The sequence below is a fragment of the Amblyomma americanum genome, chromosome 1, assembly GCF_052857255.1.
Source record: "Amblyomma americanum isolate KBUSLIRL-KWMA chromosome 1, ASM5285725v1, whole genome shotgun sequence".
NCBI lineage: Eukaryota > Metazoa > Arthropoda > Arachnida > Ixodida > Ixodidae > Amblyomma > Amblyomma americanum.
In genome coordinates, this window is record NC_135497.1 from 381,672,138 (window position 1) to 381,696,858 (window position 24,721).

Below are 24,721 nucleotides of genomic sequence, written 5' to 3' on the forward strand. Positions count from 1 at the left end.
TGTGTTATATGCAGCTTTGTACCCGAATAAATTTTGCCGTGTACCTTTTGTTGCATTCAATATTTTTTTGCTGTTTCTTACACCCCACGTCTATTGAAGTCTGTTTACGCAGTTATAGCGTTTTACTTTGCAGCTTACCTGAAACCATCCAACTTTCACCCATATCTGATCTCCGTGCTTTGACTACCTTGTGGCAAAATGAGCGGTGGCGGGAGAACTCGCACCCCTGACTACGAAGAAGTAGCGCGTGCTTAACGTTGATACGACCAGCTCGCGCTACGTCTTCAGCCTGCTGCGTGAACCTGTGCTTTTGCTGGCTCCGTCGCTACAGAACGGCCCTCATCATCCAAACGCAGCATTGCCGTTTGCGCATCACAGTATCGCCCTATCCCGCGGTGCATACCGTACCTCTGGCTCTCCTTGGACGTGGTGAGCATCATCCTGCTTTCGACCCTTCCTGCGTGGCGCCATCGCACCAGCGCTAAGCCCACCGGAGCTGAGAACCGCGAACACGGTGGCCCTAGCGTTCGCTGCTCTCCCTAATCGCCTGCCGCCGGCGTTCTCCTCGACCTGCCATCGCCAGCAGTCGTATAAGACAGGGGCCCACACCGAGCCTGCGTTTTGGTCTTCTGGCAATAAGACAGGCCTCATTCTGTGTCCTCTTTGCAGGCCATGACTGCGAGACATGGTCATGGTGCTCGGGATTCAGATCTTGTCCTGCCATCCGCGACGGGAGGAGGAGTTGCTTCCAGGCGGGCTTGAGCCGCAGCCACCTGACATGCCTCGGCGTGATCCTGGAGGGATCATGGTGGCGGTCGGCCGTTTCGTAGACCAGCAGCAGCTGCACGGTGTTCTTGCTTCCGCTGTCAGGGGTGGCGCGCAACGTCTCGCGCTACGCGGTGACCACACGGTTGACAGCCAAAGGGAAGACCATGGAGCGCACGGCTGCGGATTGTGTGGAAAGAAGATAGGTGAGCAATCTGTGGGCACCTGCCAATTTTTCATGCCCGTATCTTCCTCCCTCTCTCGCATCTGCGTGTGTGAGTTGAGAGGTGGTTATTGGTTAGATTCATTCAGACGACAGGCAGCTTTAGCATGGCCGCTGCTAATAAGCCGTGTAGCTCCGGTGGGTCATGAAGCTCCGTCATTGGAGGTTGCGCGGCGGAGGAGCGCCGACCTTCCAGCGTGCGAAAAGTGGCAAGAGGAGAGGGAACGGCGCGAAGACGCTTAGGTTGAAATTTTGACTACAGAAAAGTTAACTTCTACAAAGCGCATTGAAAAAATGTTTTGCTGGAAATAATTTCTAAAGCGGCGCTTCAACATCGCGGGCATAGCGCAACTTTATTAGAGCCGCTTTCAGAGCCTCTTTAAAGGCGCTAGCTGGTGCCCCAAGTCAACGCGGAAGAAGGAGCCGAGCCGGCTCCCAAACATTTTGTTCCAAATTAAAGGAGTTGAGACACCAAATTTTGAGGCTACAATAAGCTTGTTATGAGCTTCTTCTGTGTGTAAGGTCGTCCAAGGCAAAGTATTGCATGCAATTGACGCTTAAATATATATTGTGAGACTGTGAACCAAGCGAGCTCTTTATTCCCGCTGGAAAATATAGCGGCCACTCCTCAAAAGACGAAGATGCGAGATGATGATAAATATTCACAGATGAAGACGAGGGTCACGCACTGTGCTCACACTTTCTCCCCCTATGGGCGAAAGCGACCGTCCCGGGCGCACGTTAGAGGGAAGTAGGGCGACGGGTGAAGGGCTTTAAGCGCGACACATGAACAATCTCTTCACCGCGACAACGCCGGTCATGGCCAGGATGTACAGGAGCAACGCGATAGTTCACGGGGGACGTTTGTTCGAGTACAGTGCACGGACCAATAAAGCGGCTGAGAAATTTTTCGCACAATCCGGGGGTACGCACAGGAGTCCACAGCAACACTGCATCACCAGGGAAGAAACGCACTCCACGGTGTTTGAAGTCGTGGGTTGTTTTCCGGGAGGCTTGGCAGGCGTCAGTGTTCAGGCGGGCAATGGTGCGACAGTAGGCAAGACGGGAAGTAAATTCGTCATGGAAAGGCCGGAAGAGGTTGTGGAGGCAGAGAAAAAAGATGCTTCGAGAGTGAAGGTAGGGGGAGGCGACCGAACACAAGTAAAAACGGGGAGAAACTGGTTGTTCGTTGCACGGCAGTATTGTAGGCAAAGGTTACAAAGAGGAGCATGGCGTCCCAGTTGGTGTGGGCGGGGTTAATGTACATAAAATATACAGGGCTTCTTCTGTGTGTAAGCTCGTCCAAGGCAAAGTATTGCATGCAATTGACGCTTAAATATATATTGTGAGACTGTGAACCAAGCGAGCTCTTTATTCCCGCTGACAAATATAGCGACCACTCCTCGAAAGACGAAGATGTGAGATGATGATGAATATTCACAGATGAAGACGGGGGTGACGCACTGTGCTCACAATATTTAATTGAACTCCAGAGTCCTTAAATGTCCTTTCTTATGATTGAGACCCATCGCTAGCGCGATATTTTGTGACGTAGAGCTGTGGGAACGATATCAGTGGATAGTAGTGACATTACGGCACAGTATTTTGACGTAGTATGAACGGCGACGCACGACATCGACCAGGCGCTACGTCTGCGACTCGTTGGTCGGTGTGGTGAACGGCAAATATGCCTTTGCTGGCACGCCAGCTAGCATCCAGTATCGGGGCCAAACGAAATCTTCACGTCGATTAGACGATGACTATATCTGCTCTTGTCTACACCTTCTCCGTACTACGAATAAGCAAAACGAGCGACTAAATTTGATATGTTCACCCTTCGAATCACAAGCGGTACGAATTTACATAGCGAGTCAGCCGGGCTCGTATGTGTGATGTCGACGAGTGTGAAGAACGAGTTTAGAAGTTTTATCCAGTACAAATTGACATAGAGTACAGTTCTGACAACAGTGACCTGAAATTGTTGACTGCTTACTTTTTACGACACAGATACATCGAGCGGGAAGCTCCGCTGCTATGCGGTGTGACCCAGTCTGTGCAACAATGCTGTAGGCTCCCGCAGCGGCAGCTAGCAGTCGTCGGCGTCGCTTGAGGACAACAAATTGAGCCATTTTATTTATCAAAAATGGGTGTTGAACATGCTTCTAAATAAATTAATTTAAGGTCAAGTACCCGACACATCGAAAAAAGCAGTTAGACCGAGTCAGAACGCCGGTCCTACGCGGTGTCAACAACTTGGCTATGAAGCGTTCCCCAGGCTGGCGCTCGGATTCTTCGGCTGTATTCTTGCAGAGTTATCGCACTCCGTAAATAAGTAGACCCACAGAGAAGAGATTTTTTCACCTAAGTAGAATGCAGCTTGCAATTCATGCTGGACTTACGCCCAATTGCTGCACGTCTACAGATGCATTCAGCTAGATAGTAAACTAAAGCCGAGCCGAGATGCAGTCATCCCCATGGGCGCATTCCTGGAGGAGTTACTTACTCGTTCGGTAAATCATGAATCCTGTATAATTGTCTGGAAGCATTCATTCTGCGAATATATGGACTGTTTGATAAAAAAGCAACAGATATCGTAATCAGCCGCCGCGGCCCCTGAGCAGTCTCGCAAAGCGACGGCGCGGCAGAGGAATTAAAGACAGAGACAGGTATTGGTTAGTACCAACATTTGTTAGGTTGGACCATCGTGTCGCTATAATGTGACGATGGGATCGGCCAACTGACGCGCTGTCAATTACGGGCCATCGACACAGACGACCGCCGAGCAGCCGCGTAGGCGTAAAGCGGAATACAACGCACAAACCCCGTTGGCATACGCGGTATGCCGATTGAGATCAGCCGAAGTGAGCCGCTTGGTTGGACGACTGAGTCGTCCCTCGCTCACATGACGTTTCACAGCATATCGCAGTACCGACCGAATTTGCCGGCAGTTCGAAAGGGGCTGCTATGCACAGCCTGTGCACGTGAGCAGAGGATGAAGCAATCGTTGCGTCACAACTTTTGGGACCCATGTGATGAGGGTTGCTACTCTGCCATAACAGTGACGTCGCAACACATCCCGGCTCTCAGAAACCGAAACCAAAATCGCTCAGTATAAATATTCAAATAAAAAATGCGCATATATGATTTACGCAGCGTGTACCACGCGTCCTGGGGAAAGACGCAACGTTTGAAACAAAGAAAACGCCAATGAAAAAATTTCGTGTCTCCACTCCTTTAAAGGTTTTGGTAGGAAATGTGTTAGAGCTTATTAAAAGAGATAAGTCAACTTACCGGCGTCAGGAAACAGATCAGATGAATAAAAAAGCACGCACAACATGCTTACTGGCCGCGTATATGCAGGACGTTTCAAAGTGTTAGGACGCAAATGGGTGAAACCAACGACATATCGTTCGCCGCTGTATGGCCCAACTCAGAGTGTGTATTTTTTTGCTAATTTTTAATTGAGCTAAGAAAAATCACAAATCTTTTAAATATTAAAGCCCCAAGCGCGTTTCTTTTAACCTTATATAAGATTTAGGAACAGCCAATTCAACTTATGGTGGAAACAGCCAACCTGCATGATCCTTTTGTTTTTCCGCGACATATAAAAACAAATAAAGCCGCGAAATAAAGACCGCGACAAAAAATACAACTACTTAACCTCGGTCTTGCGCTACCACACTGCAGAAATCTCACTCGTGTTGAAAGAACTATGACTGGGCGCTGACTGTGCCGAAGTGAGCAGCTGCTGCTCACCTTTTGGTGGCCTTCCTAACACTTATCAGAAACGGCGGCACACTTTTCCTCAGACTTCTGATGTACTTTAATGCTGATACTGACTCCGGAGTCAGGCACTTTCTTGGACACGGTGGGCAAGCATACTTCGTTCATTTAAAACGTGGTTGGCATCGCTACAATATACGAAGGCAAGAGCGTAGACATTGGTTTCTTTTATTATTTTGGTGGCTTTTATAAAGTGCCGAAAGGAGGACCAGGCGAGGGAGGTATGCTACATCTATACCTCATCCAGAACTTAATAAAACGAGCTTGGGACTGCAATGAATATTATGAATATTGCATAATTATTTTTAAGCAAGAGTTAAAAACCCCGAGTTGACGGTACTCCTGCAAACAATATGATGTTGGTTTCACCCGTATGTGGTGTACCACTCTGTATTAAGTCTTGTTTTATGTTCCGCCAAGAGATCTGTACGTATGGAAGATTTTCAAAATGACATAACATCACCTACTTTTGGAGGCTGGCGGTACCAAGAAGAACGTCCACGACGTTGCGGCGCTTGCACCACAAACCTAGTATAACGATGACAGATGCTGCATGAGAGACAATACTCCGCTATTTCCGGCATGAACAACACAGGCAGCAGACAAAACATCTCAATTGCATTGCCCGTGTTATCATCCATGGAAAGAGGCGCGGGACACAGTGAAGGGGAACAAGACCAAAAAAAAAATCACGTTTCATGTTTCCAGCTGAAAGAGGAGTGGTGCCACCACCGCAACGTCTCTCAGCCGCTGACACTGATCCACCGGGACCTGGAGCACAGCACCCGCGCTCGAACCACACCTGGTGGCGACCAGCTCCGCAGCGACGAGGGCTCTACCCGGACTGGCCTATCTTCTTGAAACAAAGGTGCGCCAGCTGCCTGAAGCTGATTTACAATTCGTACAAGCGCCGTGAGAGCGAGCTGCTTCTGCTGCCTAGTTTCCTGTAAGTGTAAGATCCGAAGAAAAGTGTCTATAATCTTAGCTGCTCTCTCAACGCTCCGCACTGCACTCTTACACCGGATGCTACTTTCAGGATTGCGTTGCATCTCTGTCTGACAACTCTAAACAGATGCCCGCAGTTGCCGAAAATGCCTAAGAGCAGCGGCTTTGATGTCGATACCACAGCAACAGAATTCCGCGGTCGTGGCTGCAGTCATGACTTTCAGCGTTTTAATCACAGAATAAGGTGCCAGTTAACATCTGAGTCGTACAATGCGCCATCTTGTACTTATATGCCGACCACACGCGCAGTGGATTGGAAGAAGATATTGAACACCACCGCACGAGAAGGGGTGAGGCGTGCAGCTTCTCAGAATCCAATTCATTTTCCACAGCGATTACTTATTAAGACTAAGCGGATAAGGTATTAAACGTTAGTGCGAGGCAAATGGTCCCGTAGGGTGCAGCCATTCGTTCGACGCTATAGGAAGGTAGGGGTGCAACTGACCTTCAATAGAGCAATGGCCAGAGAGAATATGATAGGATCTCGCTTCAAAAAGTAGGGCGCGCCTCTTGAGTGGTCATAATCGATTCCATCCTGATTTGCCCTTTTCATTTCGTATACAGATGTAGAGTCTGCTTTTTTTCCTTTGTATTTGTCCAGTTTTTACCCTCTGTGTCGTGACCGTTCATTTAAAGATCTTTATGTCTCCGTCCTGCTTTCCTGCAGGCTTACTGGTTTGCCTCCTTGTAGTTTTCTTCTACTATGATTCATCGCTCTTTCTTCGTACGTATTTCAAATGCCCTAGCTGTTCATATCCTCCTGTACTAAGTCTCTTGTTGTTTTGATGTGGGCGCGTTGTGCTAATCTTCCAACAGCTCTGTGATTTTTTTTCTAGTTCCGACTGAACTTCTGCCCTTAGGCACAAAACCGCAGTGCAAATAGCAAGCACTGGCATGATTATTCCTTTCCAAATACCTCTCAGTACTTCATACCTGCAGTGCTCACATAATGTTCTAGGCTTCTTTATGACGGCATCGCTTCTGCTTTTTTGTCTAATAGTCTCTTAATACTTTTACACGTGTATCTCTCCTTCTTTAACCCATACTTGGAGATATTTATATTCTGCCATCCTGGGTATCTTATATCCTTGCACTGTAAGTATCTTATCAGTGAAATTGTTAAAGATCCTCAAACCTGCCTTAATGGCGCAAAACTAATCCATAGAACTTCTCCACAAGTAATAACCAGAGTCTGTAAACCTTTCTGGTTAGCAACGAACAGTACAATATCGTCCGCATACATAACACACAGAAGCCTCTGATCTGCGACCGTTCCGCCTAATTTGTACAAGAGATTATCGCCAATATAATTTCTTGTAACCATCTTTCCTTATTTATCAAATAAATCATGAACAGCAGCTGTGGTAACTTTTAACCCAGCCTTAGTCTTCCGTGTACCTCGACTGTTGTCGCACTTCTGACATCTCTTCTACTTTGTCACTAGCTGTCGGGCATAAACTTATTAACGTGGCAGCGTGAAGGGTATTGCGTCGCATTAAAGCCGGTCTCGTTTGCTATGAGTGAAAAATGCCGATGGAAACGAAGAATTAATAAAATGCTCGAACAAATCAAAGAATATTCTAATTGATGCCATATTTCTCATGGAGGCTTCTGTTATCAAAAGTAAGAAATTGAGTTGAAAAAAAAACGGGGTTATTTTGGGTTTAGGCGGAAATCGAAGCCAAGACTTTCGGACTGCGAGACGGGTGCGCGCTACTCATAAGCTGCGAAGGCTGGTCGGTTGAGGCTGCATAAAGGTGGACCTAGTGAATTCGTTGTGGTCTTCAAATTGGTGAACTGTCTTATAGGCATGTGCTAATGCGTAGATGGGTGATTATGAGCGTGCTGATTTTGATATAGGCCTTCGTGTGAGTGTTGCGTAGGCGATGCGCACAGGACCCGATACGCTATCGCGTTCTACTTTTAAAGGCAAAGCTTAAGCATCCCCTAAGTTGTTTTATAGGACTGTTCCAGGGCAGAAAACAAGCCTCTCTTTTAAGCTTTCCTGTAAATAACCTCTACAGTCTGCATTTAATTTCGTCCAACGTTACACGCCAAAACATTCCGTGGTGCCAGGCCTGCTCTACCCTCTTGAACAATTCGTGGGGATGTAGGACAAAGCCAAACAATCTCCAGACTCAAAGAAACGTCTTTTGGGCGGTGGTAGACGCTGCTTATTAGCAATAATCTGGAGGACTGGCGGGCACTCGTTCAACATGTGCGCAGGCCAGATGGAGAGAATAGCCCTGGAGTAAGGGCTTTACCCGTAATCTCAGGCAACTGCCTTTTGCTTGAAAAAGTTTTTCGTCCAAATCCTCTCATGCTTTTAACAAGGCTTCGTTGGTGCTTAGACCAAGTTCATTATTTAGTGTGACTGGAATTTCGTCTATTCCTGCGGTGGTGCATTTAGGATTATTTCCCTCGACGTTTTTACAGTTATGAATGCTCAGTTCTAGTCTCCTTTCCGTCATGCTGCCCTCAGCTTCGTCTCTATTCAGGGAGATTACCTGTCGTCGCTGCTAAATGATTCAACTGTAACTGATGCATTATATTTCACTGCAGAATAGACGGCACAAATTTTTTTAAGGATGCATAAAAAAAGAAGCCCTCTCCAACTGTTGAACCGGGGGCAATAATTTCTTAAATGCAACATTGGTTAGATCCCATCTAGCCACAGTGGTGCAATTTTCAACTTTCTCTGTGTCGCACCGAATGTACACGCCAACTCGTGAAAAGTGTCTGCGTGGAGCGCAGCCATGCGAGCCTATACCAAATCTGTGTAGACCCAAGAATGCGCGTTCCTAAGAATTCAGAAAGACGCCCTCAATTTATTCAGGCTTTCTTTAAATGAAATAATCCACAACCGAGGGGACAAATAGTCCTTTTTCATCGGCTTGAAAAAAGATTTTGCTCTTGCGGCCACTTACAGTCCCGTCGGAATGAAAAGCGAACACGCATATGCCTAGATGCCAGTGAATGAATATATACTTCGGTACACCCTTTACCCAGAAGCATGAATGACGTCCCTTGTACACTGAAGCTAAATGCACAAAGGCAAATAGTTTTCTTTGTTTATAAGTGCTGTTCACGTTTCATTACGGCCGTACATTTTTCGCTTGTCTTCCGTTGTGTCATGTATACAAAGCAAGGTACAAGGGAACATGGAAAACAATACTGGCGGTGTCTGTATATAACACCTTTTTTCTCACTTAAATAATTATTAGAAAACCTAGCACGCAATTAGGCACAAAATGCAACGACTTTCCTTAAATAACCATATACCACTCCTTGCATGTGGTAGGTATGAAGGTGTAAGTAGGCCACCGCCACAACTGATGATGGAGCGCCGAATATGCGTCCTATATATGAAGAATGGAAGATGTAAGTCTAGATCTCTCGCGTCTTATCGCAAATATTACAATTTTCGTGAAAAATGTGCTTATATAATGCCACACAGAAGGCCACTTGCTAGCTTCTGCATACAAAACAAGATTCAGAACTGGCCTTGGATATCTACTTTCAAAAGCGGACCATAATTTACACATGGGGGGATTCGCAAGCTTTGTACCAAATACTCCTATGTAGCCATAATTTTAAAGAAATTGCAGCGAGAACTAGTGAGAGTAAATCGGTGCATTCGTTGCCCTCTCTGGATTGGAGAGAAAATATCTGGTCATTGTTTTTCACTGCCTATAGTGCGGGGAACCGGTAGTACATCATGTATACTCCACAGAAATCACTTGTTAAATTATTGAAACCAGGACACGTTATTGTGATCTTGCTTGAGTAGATCCAAGCGAATAGTGTGGTATTAAACTTTATGGCCATTATCAGAGAACAGCAAGAGGTAATCCTATCATGATAGGTGCTAGACAGCCAGTCACGCCGTTCAACATGTGAAGAGGCATTTATTGAACAACAGCAGACCAACATGTAAAGAAACCAATGCATGTGACTGGTTTTCAGGATATGGAGGGTGCGCCGCTGAATAAAGAAGCTATTTATACAATGGCAAACATAACGGCGTGGCACTGTTATTCTAACCGGTGAAGCAATAATAGCGACTGGCAATATCAGGACCTTGTCTAAAGCACTGGAGCGTTCAAAGGCTGGCTCGTATACCCTCTTTTTTAGTATCGTAGGCTAAAGTTGAGGAGTCTCGGAGCTTGGACGGCGCCACTTGCTTCTTGCTACGTTGGCCGCATTGCAGGGTAGATATGCGGACACGCAGTTACTCCTCTGTAGCATTGGATCCCCGAGGAGTACTGCTGTTGATAAAGTTCCCTGGACAAAGCCCATGCTGCAGAAGTAAAACCGTGCTTGTGTGTTTTGCTGAAAATACTTCCTGAATTTCTTCAAAATTCTTGCCGAAAACACAACCAAAAGCAACACGTGCTGTGCCGCCGTAACGATCCTTGCCCACTCCGCTAATAGCAGGCAGCTTTCATCTTTAAACTTAATACACCTACTCTTTTGGCTCTCATTAGCCTGCGCTGATTAATAAACCTGCACTTAACCTTAATGTTCCGAAATTATAGGGAGCCTTTAGGTTTAAAGCATTTCTTCATATTTAAGTAATGGTTTAGCAAATCGAATGTAGCCGCAACCACAAGGTGATCTTTACTCTCATATAGCACACCGTTCGTCGAGATACTCGCAAAGTCACGGAATTTATTCGCCGAGCTCGTTGTGCACGTTAATTCTATTAATTATTGGCCTCAGCATTCTGTGCTCCTCACGAAGACTGCGCAATCAAGAGAAATTCTGCACTAGGATATTTTCTGCTGCTAGCAGTTTTTTCGTCTCTTTGATTTGCTGCTCGAACAGTTTTAGGACAGAGTTGTTTTTAATTGTTTACCACTTTGAAGAGATACTAAAGCAGAAATGGTTAAATTAAAAGAATCCTGTCTGGACTGCCACTGATTATGCTACAAAAGAGAACGGAATACTGAAAAGACCGCGTGCGAAAAAGCGGTTTTCCGGTTGGTACCTCAAGACAAATGCTTCCTAAATAGGTCTCTTGGGAACGCATTTTTTCCTAGCTCGTCATTCCGGCCATGGGAACATGCTGTCTGCGGGTGGATCGGCCAATGGGAAGGATTGCTCAGGCAGCCTGGCTGCATTTCGAGGCTTCCTTGGGCCCTGGGAGAGGCTGCTGAGGGGACCGCGCGTGGTTCTGGCCCTGGACAGCGTGTTGAGCAGTGCACATGACAGGGGCAGCTGAACCGTCAGCGGCGTCTAAATACCATCCTTGGCTGCTGCTGGAGCTGGGCGCGTACAGAGAGCTGTCCTGACATTTTATGGCGTACTAGTATATTTATTCATCTCGTTATCATCAGCATATATACACGACTGATTGAATACACAATAAAACGCCAAATTTGTAAGCGACCATGATGCGAATGGCCTTTTTGATGGTATAAAATGATTAGCGAAGCTGGTTTTACTCGATTTCTGCTCTGAAGATGGAAATGCCTTAACACGGCTTCTTCCTGTCAGACTGCCGGGCTGTAATTTGAAGGTGTGACCAGCCAAACGCATAACAGTAGAGCTCAAGATGAAGACGACTATCGCTAAATTGAGAACAAAAAACATGTTGATTTACGGTTCATGAACGATTGTGCCAGTCCTGTCTGCCTTACGTGTTTATCGTCGTCTTTTCGCACTGCCTTCCGTGGCCATGCAAACTGAGCAACAAGCAAAATCTAAACTTCAGATTAAAACTCTAGTGTGGAATCAACTCCGATCGCTGTTATGTTTTATGTGGCTCAATAATAACGAGCGCGACCTCAGAAATAAAATTACCCAGTTCGCTAATGATGGCTGCGCAAAAGCTGTGCACGGAGTGCTCGTTGTGTTTTGGAAAGAAGAATTGACTGAATTAATGTTCCAGGGTCGAAACGTTTCAATGTTACATTGCAACGTTATTACTTGTGTCGGGAGTGTGATGTGAACTGAAATCAATCACCATATGCGCAAACCTTCGCAGATTGCGTAATTCTTTTTTATCAATGCTGTTATAACTGCAGGAGCTTTGCGCATACTTGAAGATGTTGAAAACTCTTTAATGTAATTGATACAGTCACCCTCAACTTAAGTATGTGTTGAGGCGCTCAGCAAGAATTTGTGTAAATGAGAAAATGCTTCCATCGCTATTGAAGCTTGGAGATTTCATAGCGATTGAGGAATAGGAATAGTTCATTCAAAATCATTACACTATGCATTATGTTTTAGCCGAGGAAATATCTTCTTAAGCATTCTTGTTTTAGACAACAGCAAGTTGAACGGTTAGTTGATGTGCGAAGTCCAGGCTAAAATGTTAGAGGGTAAATGAAACCCGAGCAATACAGACCTTCAAACAAGTAGCGATAAAAGTTTGACTGCCAAGGTTAAGCCATGCTAGAATACGGAAATTGACAATGACAGTAAATGCTGTGGTTAAGATTATGCTTTTGGCACCTTCAAGGTTGTTCCTAAACCTGAAAACGTTGTTTCCCTAGGCGCTGTGGCACAACTAATTTTGGCTTCATGGAACCAAAATACATGCGCTTTCAAAAGGTTTGCAAGCAAAGGAATCTCTCCAGTGCCTGTAACTCATCGAGGGGGCCAAAATTTGTTGGCCCACTGCGCCAAGGGTAACAGCGTTTTCGAAATTATAACAACTGATATGGATTCTAATTGCGGTGGGCTACAGGCCTATCAATAATTAAGGAGCGTAACAGTAATAGTTAAAACATTAACTATTCAATACTAGTTAACTAGCCTGCTAGTTAGGACGTCTATAGTGTATTCTAGTTTACTACTACTGTATTCTAATTTACTACACCATTGACAATGCTATTACCGAAAAAAGCGCTCTTCTAACTCAAAAAGCCTATTTGAAAAATTGTGTAAAGTCTTCGGTCAAAAACCCTGCATTGCTATACTGCTATACGGGTCATTTTTCTGAAATTATTTTCTTCACGTTGTCTGAGCATGATTTCATGATTTTTGAGAAATTTACTAGTGGTAGGCAGAAGCAAGCAATTTTTGTGGGCAAGCGGCCGCAACAAAGGGGGTATCATTGCCTTCTTCTGTATTTTGACGAAGTCTCATTCATAGACTAACCCCCGAATGCAGAAATGTAACTTGGCTCGCGCTTCGACTCAACTTCGGCAAGTCGAGTCGAAGCACCAAGGCGGCTTCAGAACGGCCAAGTTGGGTTTCGTGTTTCATAGATGCTCAACCTGACTTGCTTCGTCAAGTTAAGCGCGTGCTTGAAAGCGAGGGCGCATTGCTCGTCTGGGGATGAGAGTATTGAACAATCTGTTATAATAACACCCATTTTGGTCCTATAAAACAACGCATCTCGTTCAGCAGTCATAAACAGGCACTAGGTGTGACTTCTGCGGAAAATTGCTGACTATAAAAACTACATTTCAACGATACTCGCTGCTTCCGCTTGATTGAAGCTTCAGTCTGGCAACATGCCCCACATTGAGCCAATTCTACTTGAGCCATAGCCAGTTTTTTCCATGCTTTTTCTTTGTTGCTCGCGTGTTGTACTGGCAAGTCTCTCCTGCACGCTGTGTTCACCTCATGGGCAGCAAAATGTCGCTCCAATCATCGCAAGACGACTCCTGCTCCCAGCGGAGACTAGCGCCTCGCTTTACTTTCGAGGAAAAAGAACTCTTACTGGGTTTGGTGAAGACATACCAGCATGTGCTAGAGTGCAAAAAAACCGACGTGTCGTCGCTGGCAAAAAAGAAGGCCACCTGGAAGGAAGTTGCCGGGCTCTTCAACAGCCATCACGGGGTAACCCGACGGGACCCCAATCAGCTCAAGAAATGCTGGGCTAATATGAAGCAGAAATCGAAGGAGGAGGACGCGACGAAAAAGAGAGATCGCCACAAGACAGGTGAGCGCGGCTTGCAGGCCGTTTACAAATGCTTGTTCCTGCATGCTTTGTATGCCATGGTTAATGGCATGATTATTCTACTTGGGTCTGCGTAAGCAGCATGTACTGGAATGCATAGTTTTTTTGGCAACAATGTGATAACATGGAAATGGGCACGTAATAACCTTTCGGTGTAGTGTACACTGCTTTATTTACAAACGCAGATAAGTGCAACCTGCGGTAATCGTGTAAATAATGCAAGAGCAGTATCCTGTACAGCCTCCTTAATTGTTAAAAACTACATAGAATGTTTACTACATTCAAGTCAGTACGAAGGCATGCGATTTCTGCTAGATAGAAGACGACGATGAGCGGGCAGCGCAGTGGGACGGAGGGCTCGCGCCAGGCCAGCAGCGAACAGACAACGCACGATTTTGCTCGGGGTTGGTACCCTTCGCATACTGTCGCACCGCGAAGCGCAAATTGGGTGCACCGTAGTTCAGACGGTGTCCACACTAGCGATCTTCACGTTCATGAGGAAACTTGCCGCGCAATTTCGCTTGGTACTATCAAAAATCCGGAAGGCTGTACATACAGCTACCTACCTCGGCATAAAAACGGAGCGAAAACAACACGCAGTTGCATGCATTGGTATGCCTTTGGTTGCTTTTGTGTGGCACTTCATGAACAAAATATTTCAATGGCACATTGCCTATAAATTAAGGCTAGCGTCACTGTGTGCGATTGTTTTTTTCTTTTCAGGAGGAGGGCCAGCGAAATGCCACGTGAGCGCTCAGAGCGAGCAGGTGATGGCTGTTGCCAGCCACATCTCGACCAGGGCAGGCAACGCCACAGACTCGGATGGGGGCATCGACCTGCCACCAGTGGCAAGTTTGCCTGTGATAAGGCTGCTGCAGCCAATGGTGGATGAGCCAGGCGATGCAGAATGCCATTACTCAGGTAAAGCACTTCGCATGTTGTTGGAAAACAGCACTCCTCTCTTTATATTCCTTTGATGACAGTGGCAGTGTGTACTGTCACGATTGACAGTGTTTCAATTTTTTATATTGCCTTGAACCTGCTGTGAGGAATGTAGGATTCATCTACAACAAATTATACAATTCTCATTTATACAACACTGCGGAAAGCTGCTGTACATGTGGTTGGCTGAATGTTTGTGCAGATAAAGGCTGCATTGGTTGACAGTGCGAAAGGATGACCTGCTCCAAGCTGCATGTTGTTGGACAGCACTCCGAAGGCATTTTGTCTTGACTGCCTATATTCATGTGAGTGGTATGGTGTGTTTCTGTAGTGGAAGGAGGGTTAACCGTCGGACACTGAGGGAGCGGGCATTCAGTGCTGCAACCTGAACTGCATTCATTATGACATTCTCACCTGATGTTTTTGAGTCTTGTTTGGCATTCCTGCCTCACTTTAAACAAATGCCAACTTTAATGCAGTTTCATTATACATGCACTCCTTCACATACATTTCCATATTTTTGTGTACTTGTACATGATGGTGCTCCAGGGATAAGGTAACAACATTCTTGTGAATAATGGTGCAGCTTGCCTATGTGTAATGCTCAAAGCCTTTTGGAATTGGGCTGCTAGTTTTAAGGAAATTGTTAGTTTTGCAATGCCGAGGTTTCACTCGAAGCGTGTTTTCTCTAGCCCTGAATTAGGTTGCCTACAAGCATGCTTATTAGTGCAGACTGAAAAGTAGCACTAGTGGCTGCAGTGTGCACAGAATAAAACTGTGCAGTAATATTTATGCAGGTAGCGTCAACAGTATAAACTTCTTGCATAACAAAAGACTCAATTGTCACTTGTGCGCACTTTATTTTTACAGTGCACTGTATTACATAAACATAAAGGAGGTTGCAATACCAGCTATATGAATTGCACTGCCGATACAACGCAACAACACTGAAACAGTATTCAGAGATTTTCTGATTCAGGACTACACGAGAAATAGCAGCTTTGTACTGTAGCTGCTATTTTGTACTGTAGCCGATTATGGACATGCGTCCATTATCGGCTGTGGCTCAGGCTGCAGTATTTGTCACTTTTCTTGTATGCCCCACCTTAGCATTGGTATCGCATATATCCGGCGAAGCAAGCAGGCAGGCATTACAAGAAAACCTTTGCAAAAAATTGAAAGTGGATTACCTCAGCTACTCCAGGATGTACAAAGTGAATGCTGTCGGCGTTCATTGGCATTGACAACATTCTAGACGCCGATGATTTTGAGGAAAGGAAGGGTGTATAACTGGCTCCCTGGGTCAGGGGACACACGCCAGTGCAAACTAGCAAATGTACTAAAACTGAAAAGAAACCAATTGAAAGAACAAAAAAGCTGCAGAGTTTGAGGATAACCACATGTGTAAAAACTCGTGGCCTGCGTGACTATCACTACAGTATCAGCAGAAAAAATAAAGTGAGGTCACCAGGCATACTTCAGAGTGAAAGCTGAGGAATATGGCAGATTAAAACAGAACAACTAAACTGGGGCCCCAAGAAACAAAGGCAGCTATTTGGCGCTGAGAAGGGCAACTGATGCCTTAGATAAGAACATTATAAGGCTTTCGTTATGTCTCTTCACCATTTGACCTAACAATCTGTGCTGTTGAGTCAGACAGCTAATGTATTGTTAGCTTAGGTTTGTCCAACTAATTTTTACCTTTTCTTTGTTACAGAAGACGAGTGGGAAACTCCATTCATGGATCAGCCGCAGTCATCAGTGGCTGCTCTTGGTAGGAGTGGGGCAACTCCAGAAGCAATTGAGCAAGAGAGCAATCTCTTTTTTCCTGCTGTGCAACCTGTTGCAGAACCTGCTGATGCTTCCAGCACAGCTGCAGCAGGCTGCATTAGTGCTACAGTTGCTTCTGGAGCTGCCGCTGGTTCCACTACTGCTGAAGCAGTGGCCACTGGTGAACCTGCCAGGGCTCCAAGAGGGCGGATGGCCCTTTTAGAAAAGTCGCCCGCTGATGAAAACGACTTTAGAGTGGCTCTACTGCGAGAAGAGCGCGAACTGCGTCTTAAGCTGATGAGGGAAGAACACAAAAGCACTCTGGACGAACGGCACGAAAAAAAAAATTCTCGACATCCAGAAAAAAAAATTAGAACTGGAAATATTGGAAATTGAGAAAAATTAAAACTCGAACAGCTTTGTAGGCTGCGAGAGGCACCAGAGTAAACGGTGCCTACAACTAAAGAAACTGGAATGCTGTCTGAATGCTTGCACAAATATGTGGCAAATCCACATAACTGCACTTCATTTGCACATGTATGGTTTTAAGCACATGACTTGGGAACAAACATACAGCCCCATCACCGCTTTGCATGCAAGTCTGACAAGCTATAGCATAGCAGGAGGCAGGTAGGATGGTTGCGTGGTACTTCTCCTGCTGTTATGCCTATATGGCGCTTGTGGATCTTTGTATGCAAGCAGCAATTTATTCATAGAAATACGCATTGCTGTATGCTACAAATCTGGCTGCTCTTGGAAGGAAAAACCTCCCCTGGCATGGCTGGCAAAACCAACCAGTAGGAAAAATTGTAGGCCACATTGTTAAAGTTTCCATGTATGAAAAGTCTCAACAATCTTGGCTCACGCAGCAGTCAACACTACATAAATGCACAAAGGCCAGCACTGCTCTCTACGCGTTCCATTATCTTTGCTGTCTCACCTAACCTAAACACTTGCAGCTAGTGCCTCCTACTCAAGAACCTTAAACCTTTGAATGCAGTTCCTCCGATGCCGTCTACAAAATGGGCCCATAGCTTGAGTCAATGAAATGCCACAGCCTGCCACTTTGCTGAAGTAATCTATTGCTTAAAAAATATGGCCAGCACATGCCTGTGACAACCCGCACTAGGCATGGAAAAAAAAAGACTAAAGAAACATGCGTCCAAAAACACTTGCTGATGGCACCCACGTTCTGCTATTTCGAACCCCGCCAAACCATGTAACAATTTTAAAACATGCCAGTTCTCGATAAATGGAATTGGTACTGCTCCAAGAAGGCTGGCTAAATGCAAAGTTTAAGCTGCGACAGCCAACCAGTACCTGCAGGTACAAATCAAAAGAACTGCTAGTCTACGTGTTTGCATGTGAAAGATTTCACTACAGCACTTGCAAGCTAGAAGTAACTACCAAGTCATATCGCAAACCATTAATTGAACCACAAAACAAAATGCTGCAAAGACTACTGGGGTCATAAAAGTTATCTTTCAGTAGTCCACCATGACTGCAGCAGCAAGAACTTTCCAAACGTCAGCAGTGCCTGCACACAATGATCTTGACTAAAGTGTTGGCTCATGATGACTCACTTTATGACGTAGTGTTCAGCCATGCAAAGCAAGGCGCCTAACAAACACCAGGTGCATGTGGCTAGAGTACAATGAATATTGAGTGCAACTGCTCGCAGACAGATTGTACAGCCTTTAGCAACTGTTACAGGAGCTCTATGTACTACCATGACCAGGCGGCAGAGGCCCATAAAGGTCGATGCCCACACGATCAAACGGACGGGCAGGGCAAAGTAAGGGCTGCAATGGTCCGGAAAAGTGCTGCGGTGGTCACTTGCGGCGTTGGCAGTCAAGGCACAAGCGAATGTACTTTCATAGAAAGGTGTACAAAGGTATACAGAGGTATGGTCTAAATTTAGTTATTGCCCACAAGATGGCCACAAACATTCTTTTCCGGACACGGAGTAATTGATCTTGGCCTTAGACAGCGCGCGGTTGGCACAGGCGACAGCATATTCATGAAATCCAGGCTTCCGTTGTGCAAGCACAGCACCAATGCCGATGCCACTAGCATCCGTGTGAATCTCGGTTGGAGCGTTCTGGTCACATTTCGGTTGCAACAGTGCCGTTTCTCAGCTCCAGGACGGGGTCAGAGCACACCTCCACCACTTGCAATGGGTTTTTCGGGCACAAAGCACGGCACAAAGCACTGAACGGCGTTCACAGTCAACGGTTCCAGCAGCACCAACCGGAAGCACGCGCTCGCCGAGAGCAGTCCCGCTGCCATGTGGGCACTTCTTCGTCATTACAATTGTGACATAAAAACAAAAATATACTCAATACATAGAAAACATGCAAGAGCCGAAGCTTAAACTGCAAGCCGGGGGAAAGAAGAAAAGACGAAGTAGCAGAACTACCTGCTGTGAGGAACCATAATTCCATGCCGCTACCAAAGCAGCCACACAAATGTTCGCTCTGTGGAAAGGTGCACAAGCCCCGTGACTGCACCACCTAAGGCCTGACTGTTGTACTTCACCAAATCTGGGAATTTTTCACATGTGTGTAAGCAAAGCCGCCAAGGCAGCAGCTCTTAAGACAAATGAACCGAGCGCCATTAAGGCCCTCAGCAGCAGGTTCAACAAGATATTTTCTGGTATTCGCCTCCTGCAAGATCAATACAGCATTTTTGAAAAATAGCATTTGGAATAGAACACTATAGCAACAAATGCAGGACCTAGAAGTACAAGAGTAGCAGCTTGTTAGTGCAACAAGCTCAGAACATAAAAGGTTCCAAAGCTGAGAAAAAATTCTGGTGTAAAGGGGTGTATCCGCAGTGCAGGTCTGTGGTCGTAGATCAAAGCGCGTCATGATGAGCACACTCTCAGGAGCCACTCAGGATCCACCGCTGCACTTCGCCAACCTCTTCATCCTGCCGCTGGAACTGCTGCCAGTCATTCCCATTACTCTAAAATTTCTTTAGCTCCTGCAGAGAAGTTGGGATACGGGTAGCATGAGCAACTGCGGATTATAAACATACTTGATTCAAAATGCATGGGACAGTGTTGAGGACTGTGCATTTCTTACTTATATGAAGCTCTTCTGGATGAGCACCCGTCGTGCCTGCATTCCTGACAGGCTGTCGCTGACAGCATCAACAGGTGGAAGGTATTGTGGCCGCCTTGCTGCTGTCGTGCTGGTGCGAGTCGGTGGAGTGCCCTGATTGGGAGCGCTTTGAATAGGAGGCTGCGGCTCCTTCATTAAGCATGCAAAGTTCTGCAGGGCTGCACAAGCTGTTATGATAACTGCAGCTTGTTTCGGCTTGTGCTGGAGCCCCATATCCAGACAAGGGAAGCGGCGCTTCCAGACACCGAATGTCCTTTCGACCACATTCCGTGTCTTTATGAGGGCTTTCTGGTACCTGCATGCGTAAAAGAATATTGCATTGATTTAATGCCACAGCTCGAAAGTGTGGTCAAGCTTTGTCCACTTTGTCATGCACTGTCATTGGAAACATATTAACTAACCTTCCTTGCGGTGAAATTGCCGGGCCAGGGTCTGACAGCGGTGTCATCAGGAAAGGCTGGCATGCATAGCCAGCGTCTCCCAGCAGCACTCCAGGCACCCGACCCTCCTCGTAGAGCACCCGCAGGCGGGAATTGTCGAATATCCGACTGTCATGCACAGAGCCTGGCCAGTCGGCAACAATGTTAAAAAATTGCAATTCGGGTCCGCTAACAGCCTGCACCAAACAAACAAAAAGACCAATCAGCAAAGGCAGGGCGACATACGGCACCTTCTACTTCTTCAACTCGTAATGCAACTGTTGACACAATAGCCTATCTTTGAGAACGCGCAGTTCTTGAACAAGCGTGAAACCCGCTCTCGAGCGCAAGGGAGCAAAAAAAAAAGAGAGAGACACGACAGACAGTGATTGCGTGCTGTTATAGCGCCTAGAATGCAGTGGCATGCTCTTCACGGAGCATGGAGAACGAAGCTACATTATAAAGCAGTACTGGCCTTAAAAGAAATTTGTGGGCCTCAATCGCATATTCCAAAGAGACACATTTCGCTATCTGTCAGCGCTCGACGCAAGCATGCTTGTTTGGTTTTAGGTTTTAGGAGTTCCCAAAGTCAAGCTACGAAGGAGGCCGTAGTGAAGGGCTCCGGAAATTTCGACCACCTGGGGTTTTTCAGCGTGCACCGACGTCGCACAGTACACGGGCCCCTAGCGTTTCGCCTCCATCGAAATGTGACCACCGCGGCCGGGATCGAGCCCGTCTTTCGGGCAAGTAATCTTGTGATTGTACGTTCGTAGCACCGCGGTGAAATAAATAAAATGACAATACGTCCACTACGCGAACGAATACGCATGAGCTGAACAGTCGTAACTGTTCAGAGAACTTCAATTTTAATTACTCACCTGCACATTGATGGAGAAATAGCCTTTGCGGTTTCGGTAGACTTCCGCATCTGCGCCACCCGGGCTGTTGATGCGGACATGCGTGCAATCTATGCAGCCGGTCACACCAGGGAATTCAGCGATGTCGTAAAAGTCCCGCATCAGCTTTCCAAACTGCGAGGCGGCTGGAAACTGCACCAGCATCGGGCGCAGGTGCTTGGCAATCAGCAAAGTGACCTTGCCAACTGCGCGGCACACCGTGGGCTGCGAAATCCGCACCAGATCCCCGGTGACGGTTTGGAAAGTGCCGGCCCCGTAAAACCTCAAAGCCAGGAGCAGCTGCAGCATCGGAGGCACAGGCTGTCCCCTGTTGTCGGGACTTTCACGCAGGGGCAACATGGTCAGCAGCTCCCGCACGGCGTTCTTGGAGAACCGATAGCGGGCGAGGAACTGCTCGTCGTCGTAGAGTTCCATGGGGTTCCCCCGATCACGTAGCGCTGGCCGTGGAATCTTCGGCAACGAATGGGCCTCAGAAAATGCTACGTCCATGGCGTGGCAAGCGAACTCGAACGCAGCTACTCTCCGTGCGACGTCCGATCGGTAGGTGGCCATGTTGGAAAATACAACGAAGTCGGCTTCAAGCAAGCTCCTCAGCCGACTTGAAGTTGGACCAAACTAGGATCGAGCCAAGCCGGTTGCAAGTCGCACTTCATGCCGAGTTCGGTTTATGAAACACGATGGAGCTCACTTGAGACCGATGGAAGTTAAGTTCGAGCCAAGTTACATTTCTTCATTCGGGGGTAAGTGTAGGGTAGATTTCTCCCATCACTCCTCTATTCTGGGTTTCCCGCGTCTAAACTTAGAATTCAATTCGTAGAATTACACGTGCAGCACGATTACGATAGGGGCAAAAGTGTTTCCTGACGTGACGCACCAGCTGTGTGTTATATATAGATTCCGATGTCTCACATAAACACTTAGAGTTCGATAGCTACTAGTAACATATCTTTCCAGACTGCTACAAAACGCGATACGGAGCACAAGCGCTACTCCAAAAAGCATCCTCTGGGTCACGACTGCGTATAATTGTGCTGATTGAGTTGAGTTGAGGAAAGGGAAGTGGATATCACGCAGTCGGGCAGCGCTAAAATTTTCAGCACAATGAATATTAGAGGACAATGGCGAACTCTAAGTTTCCAATATATACGTGCATGGTGACTGCAGTGTGTAGAAACAATATTGATTATAGATCCTTAGAAAAGCGACATCAAAACTATCACTTCGCTTTGCGTCGGCCTAGCCGCATGACGCAACTGCACAAGTGCGCTCCATGCATCGCCTTCCGCAAATATAACTCACGCTCGAGCAGGTGGGTCGGATTGTGATTGACGTCGCGGACATTTGACCACTGAGGCCCATACCATGACATGCTGCCTGCCGGGCACCCGCTATTGTCAGCCGACGCAAGCACTACGTCCGGTGTGGTCTTGGACCCAGCTGTCAACGCTCCGCGGCGTTAATGTCAGTCCTTAGAACGCACTCGCGCATTTGTTGAATGTGAAACCAGAATAGGTTGCGAAGATCAAGCGCAACGAAAGACAGCACAGAGAAGAAGGGACGACGGGGACAAAGGCTCCCGGCGTCTATGTCCAGCGGGAAAGCGCAATATCCCGTCGTTCCTCCTTCGGCGTTCTGTCATTTTTTGTGCTTCATCTCCACAAGCTATACATCAAACAACCTAGCAACGTGTTTTGCAGGTTTTGTTTTTTTTAGAATTCAAGAAAATTCTAGGATTTCAAATAATGAACTTCTACGTGAAGCATGTCAACTGTTTTGGAACGGCGTTTAAAATGTTCTCTTATTCACACTTTAAAGCCGCTACAATCTTCAGATCGTTTGTTATTGCGTCGTGGAACTTAAATTTTTAAATCACTTGTTTATTTCTAATAGCATAGACAATCAAGTCAATCGAAAGACAATGCAACATTAGTACATAGGTTGTATAATTACCTCCATCTTTGCTGGAACACCCACATAGATTCTCTGTCTTCAAAAGCTCGAAAGTTACTTTAGAGTCTCAAGCGGGGCATATATCATGCAACCCCAGAATCAAATGTCTGGCATATAAAACGACGGATCATAGAATACGCGAAGCTTGTCCGAGAACCATACGCTAAATTCATCGTTGAAAGATTGCAAAGCGCAGTGACTTTATGCCGGGTTTATATTTCGTAAATGCTGACATAATATCTCACCATGGAACTTTTTTCATAAACTGGTCTTCTTATGGTAGACTAGCGAACCAAGCACGAAAAGATAAATTACTTGTACATTTTTATGCACAATCAAGTTAATATTTACAAAAGCCAAGTTTTTAAATTCGGTAGTATCAAACATCACGAATTTATCGTTCTATAATTATTCCAGCTCAAATTTTCCAACTCAGTGTTTTAAGAATACTTCATTGCCAAGAGCGAATACTGCATGGAATATCTAGTTAACGCTGCTGTACAATGCACATCCGTCGAAGGCTTCATAAAAAGCTTCACCGACGTTCTTGTTTTTCCCAGCTAATGAGTTTATTTTACGGGTGTTTCAAATTATTAAATACAGAAATTTGTTTTGAAAATTTCTGACAGATAAGTCACTGCGAATTGTGCAGGTGAGTTCTATGGAATGACGGAATTATTTACCTGATAGAGCTCTATATTGAACCATTAATTAACGAATAATTTAGCCGTAGAGTTAATATGAATTTGAATTTGAAGCGAACAACATCACGTTCTTATGGAGCACAGCAAAAAACAAAAAAACAACTTTATTACAACACTTGTCCGGACACCTGTATTGCGGAGCAAGTCAAACGCACCCGCAAAAAACTATAAACGGCGCATACCGTTAAATTCACATGAAATGTTGCTCAGCTCTATTTTAGAGAATAATGGCAGTTGAATATTTTTTCTGTGTAAATCATATAATAGCGTGGTAGTTGGTTCTGTATTGTTCGGAGACCACATGTTGTTCTGTACGTGTGCACCTTCCATGGTCCATTCTAAAGTGTTGCATAAGTTAAGACGTCCACTTTCAGCTGAGCTAGTGTTGGCAGAAATGTAGAATAATTTGTGAATTATAGCTAAAGCGACTTGGCAGAGACGATAATCATTAGCTATGGTACTCGAAATTACACTGTACTTTTCAAAACGGTCATAAGTATGAAAATAACGAGGCACAGCTTTTTGCATGTTCTCTATTGTTCTTGGCCACCAAACTAAGCTGCAGTAGCTCAGACTGGATAAAAACAGAGAATTAGAGATTTGTAGCATGATATTGCACGGCAGTACATAATGATTTCGGTAAATTAATCCAACAACCTGCCGAGTTTATTTGTACGAAAATCTAAATGTGCGCTCCATAAAAGGAATTCGTTAAATATTACATGAAATGTCTTCAAAACTGGCACAATTTCAACAGGCAAAGTCTGCAGGGATGTCGTTATGGGTGTTAATATGTTCTTGTTTCCAGAGTGAAGTAGAACAGATTAGTAGTATGGATTTTAAGCATCTTCATTCGTGACCACTCATTTAGAGCAGGAAGTGTTGAATTTGTATTATCAATGAGCTCATGTGGTAATCGTCCAGTGAAAAATACACTGGTGTGGTCGGCGTAAATGATAAAGTTGCGACGCTCGCAATAAAATTCTGACGCTCACGTGTCTAATGCAGCAACTGCAGACGCCGTTTGTGTATTAACTTTCATGGCGTATATGCAGTTAAAGTCATTTCTGCTGCAATACTAAAGCCAACTGAACTAACCTCCAAAGGCGTATTTTTCACGTTCGGTATTGTGAACCACATGGCCGATTAAAAAATTTTAAAACTGTTGTCACCTGTGATGTTGACTGCCTTGAATCTGGCAAT

The 24,721-nt window shown here is 45.7% G+C and overlaps 2 protein-coding genes across 2 annotated transcripts; both read left to right on the forward strand.

Moving 5' to 3' along the window:
• The first annotated feature begins 272 nt into the window (after positions 1-272).
• On the forward strand, positions 273-11,090 carry LOC144101602 (uncharacterized). The gene is made up of 4 exons (XM_077634748.1): positions 273-429; positions 670-971; positions 5,480-5,639; positions 10,819-11,090. The coding sequence occupies exons 2-4, from the start codon at positions 686-688 to the stop codon at positions 10,985-10,987; spliced, it is 615 nt and encodes a 204-aa protein (XP_077490874.1). The 5' UTR covers positions 273-429; positions 670-685; the 3' UTR covers positions 10,988-11,090.
• Positions 11,091-13,362: 2,272 nt separating this feature from the next.
• LOC144122639 (uncharacterized) lies at positions 13,363-19,385 on the forward strand. The gene is made up of 4 exons (XM_077655810.1): positions 13,363-13,673; positions 14,415-14,612; positions 16,351-16,735; positions 19,259-19,385. The coding sequence occupies exons 1-4, from the start codon at positions 13,367-13,369 to the stop codon at positions 19,383-19,385; spliced, it is 1,017 nt and encodes a 338-aa protein (XP_077511936.1). The 5' UTR covers positions 13,363-13,366.
• The last annotated feature ends 5,336 nt before the right edge of the window (positions 19,386-24,721 follow it).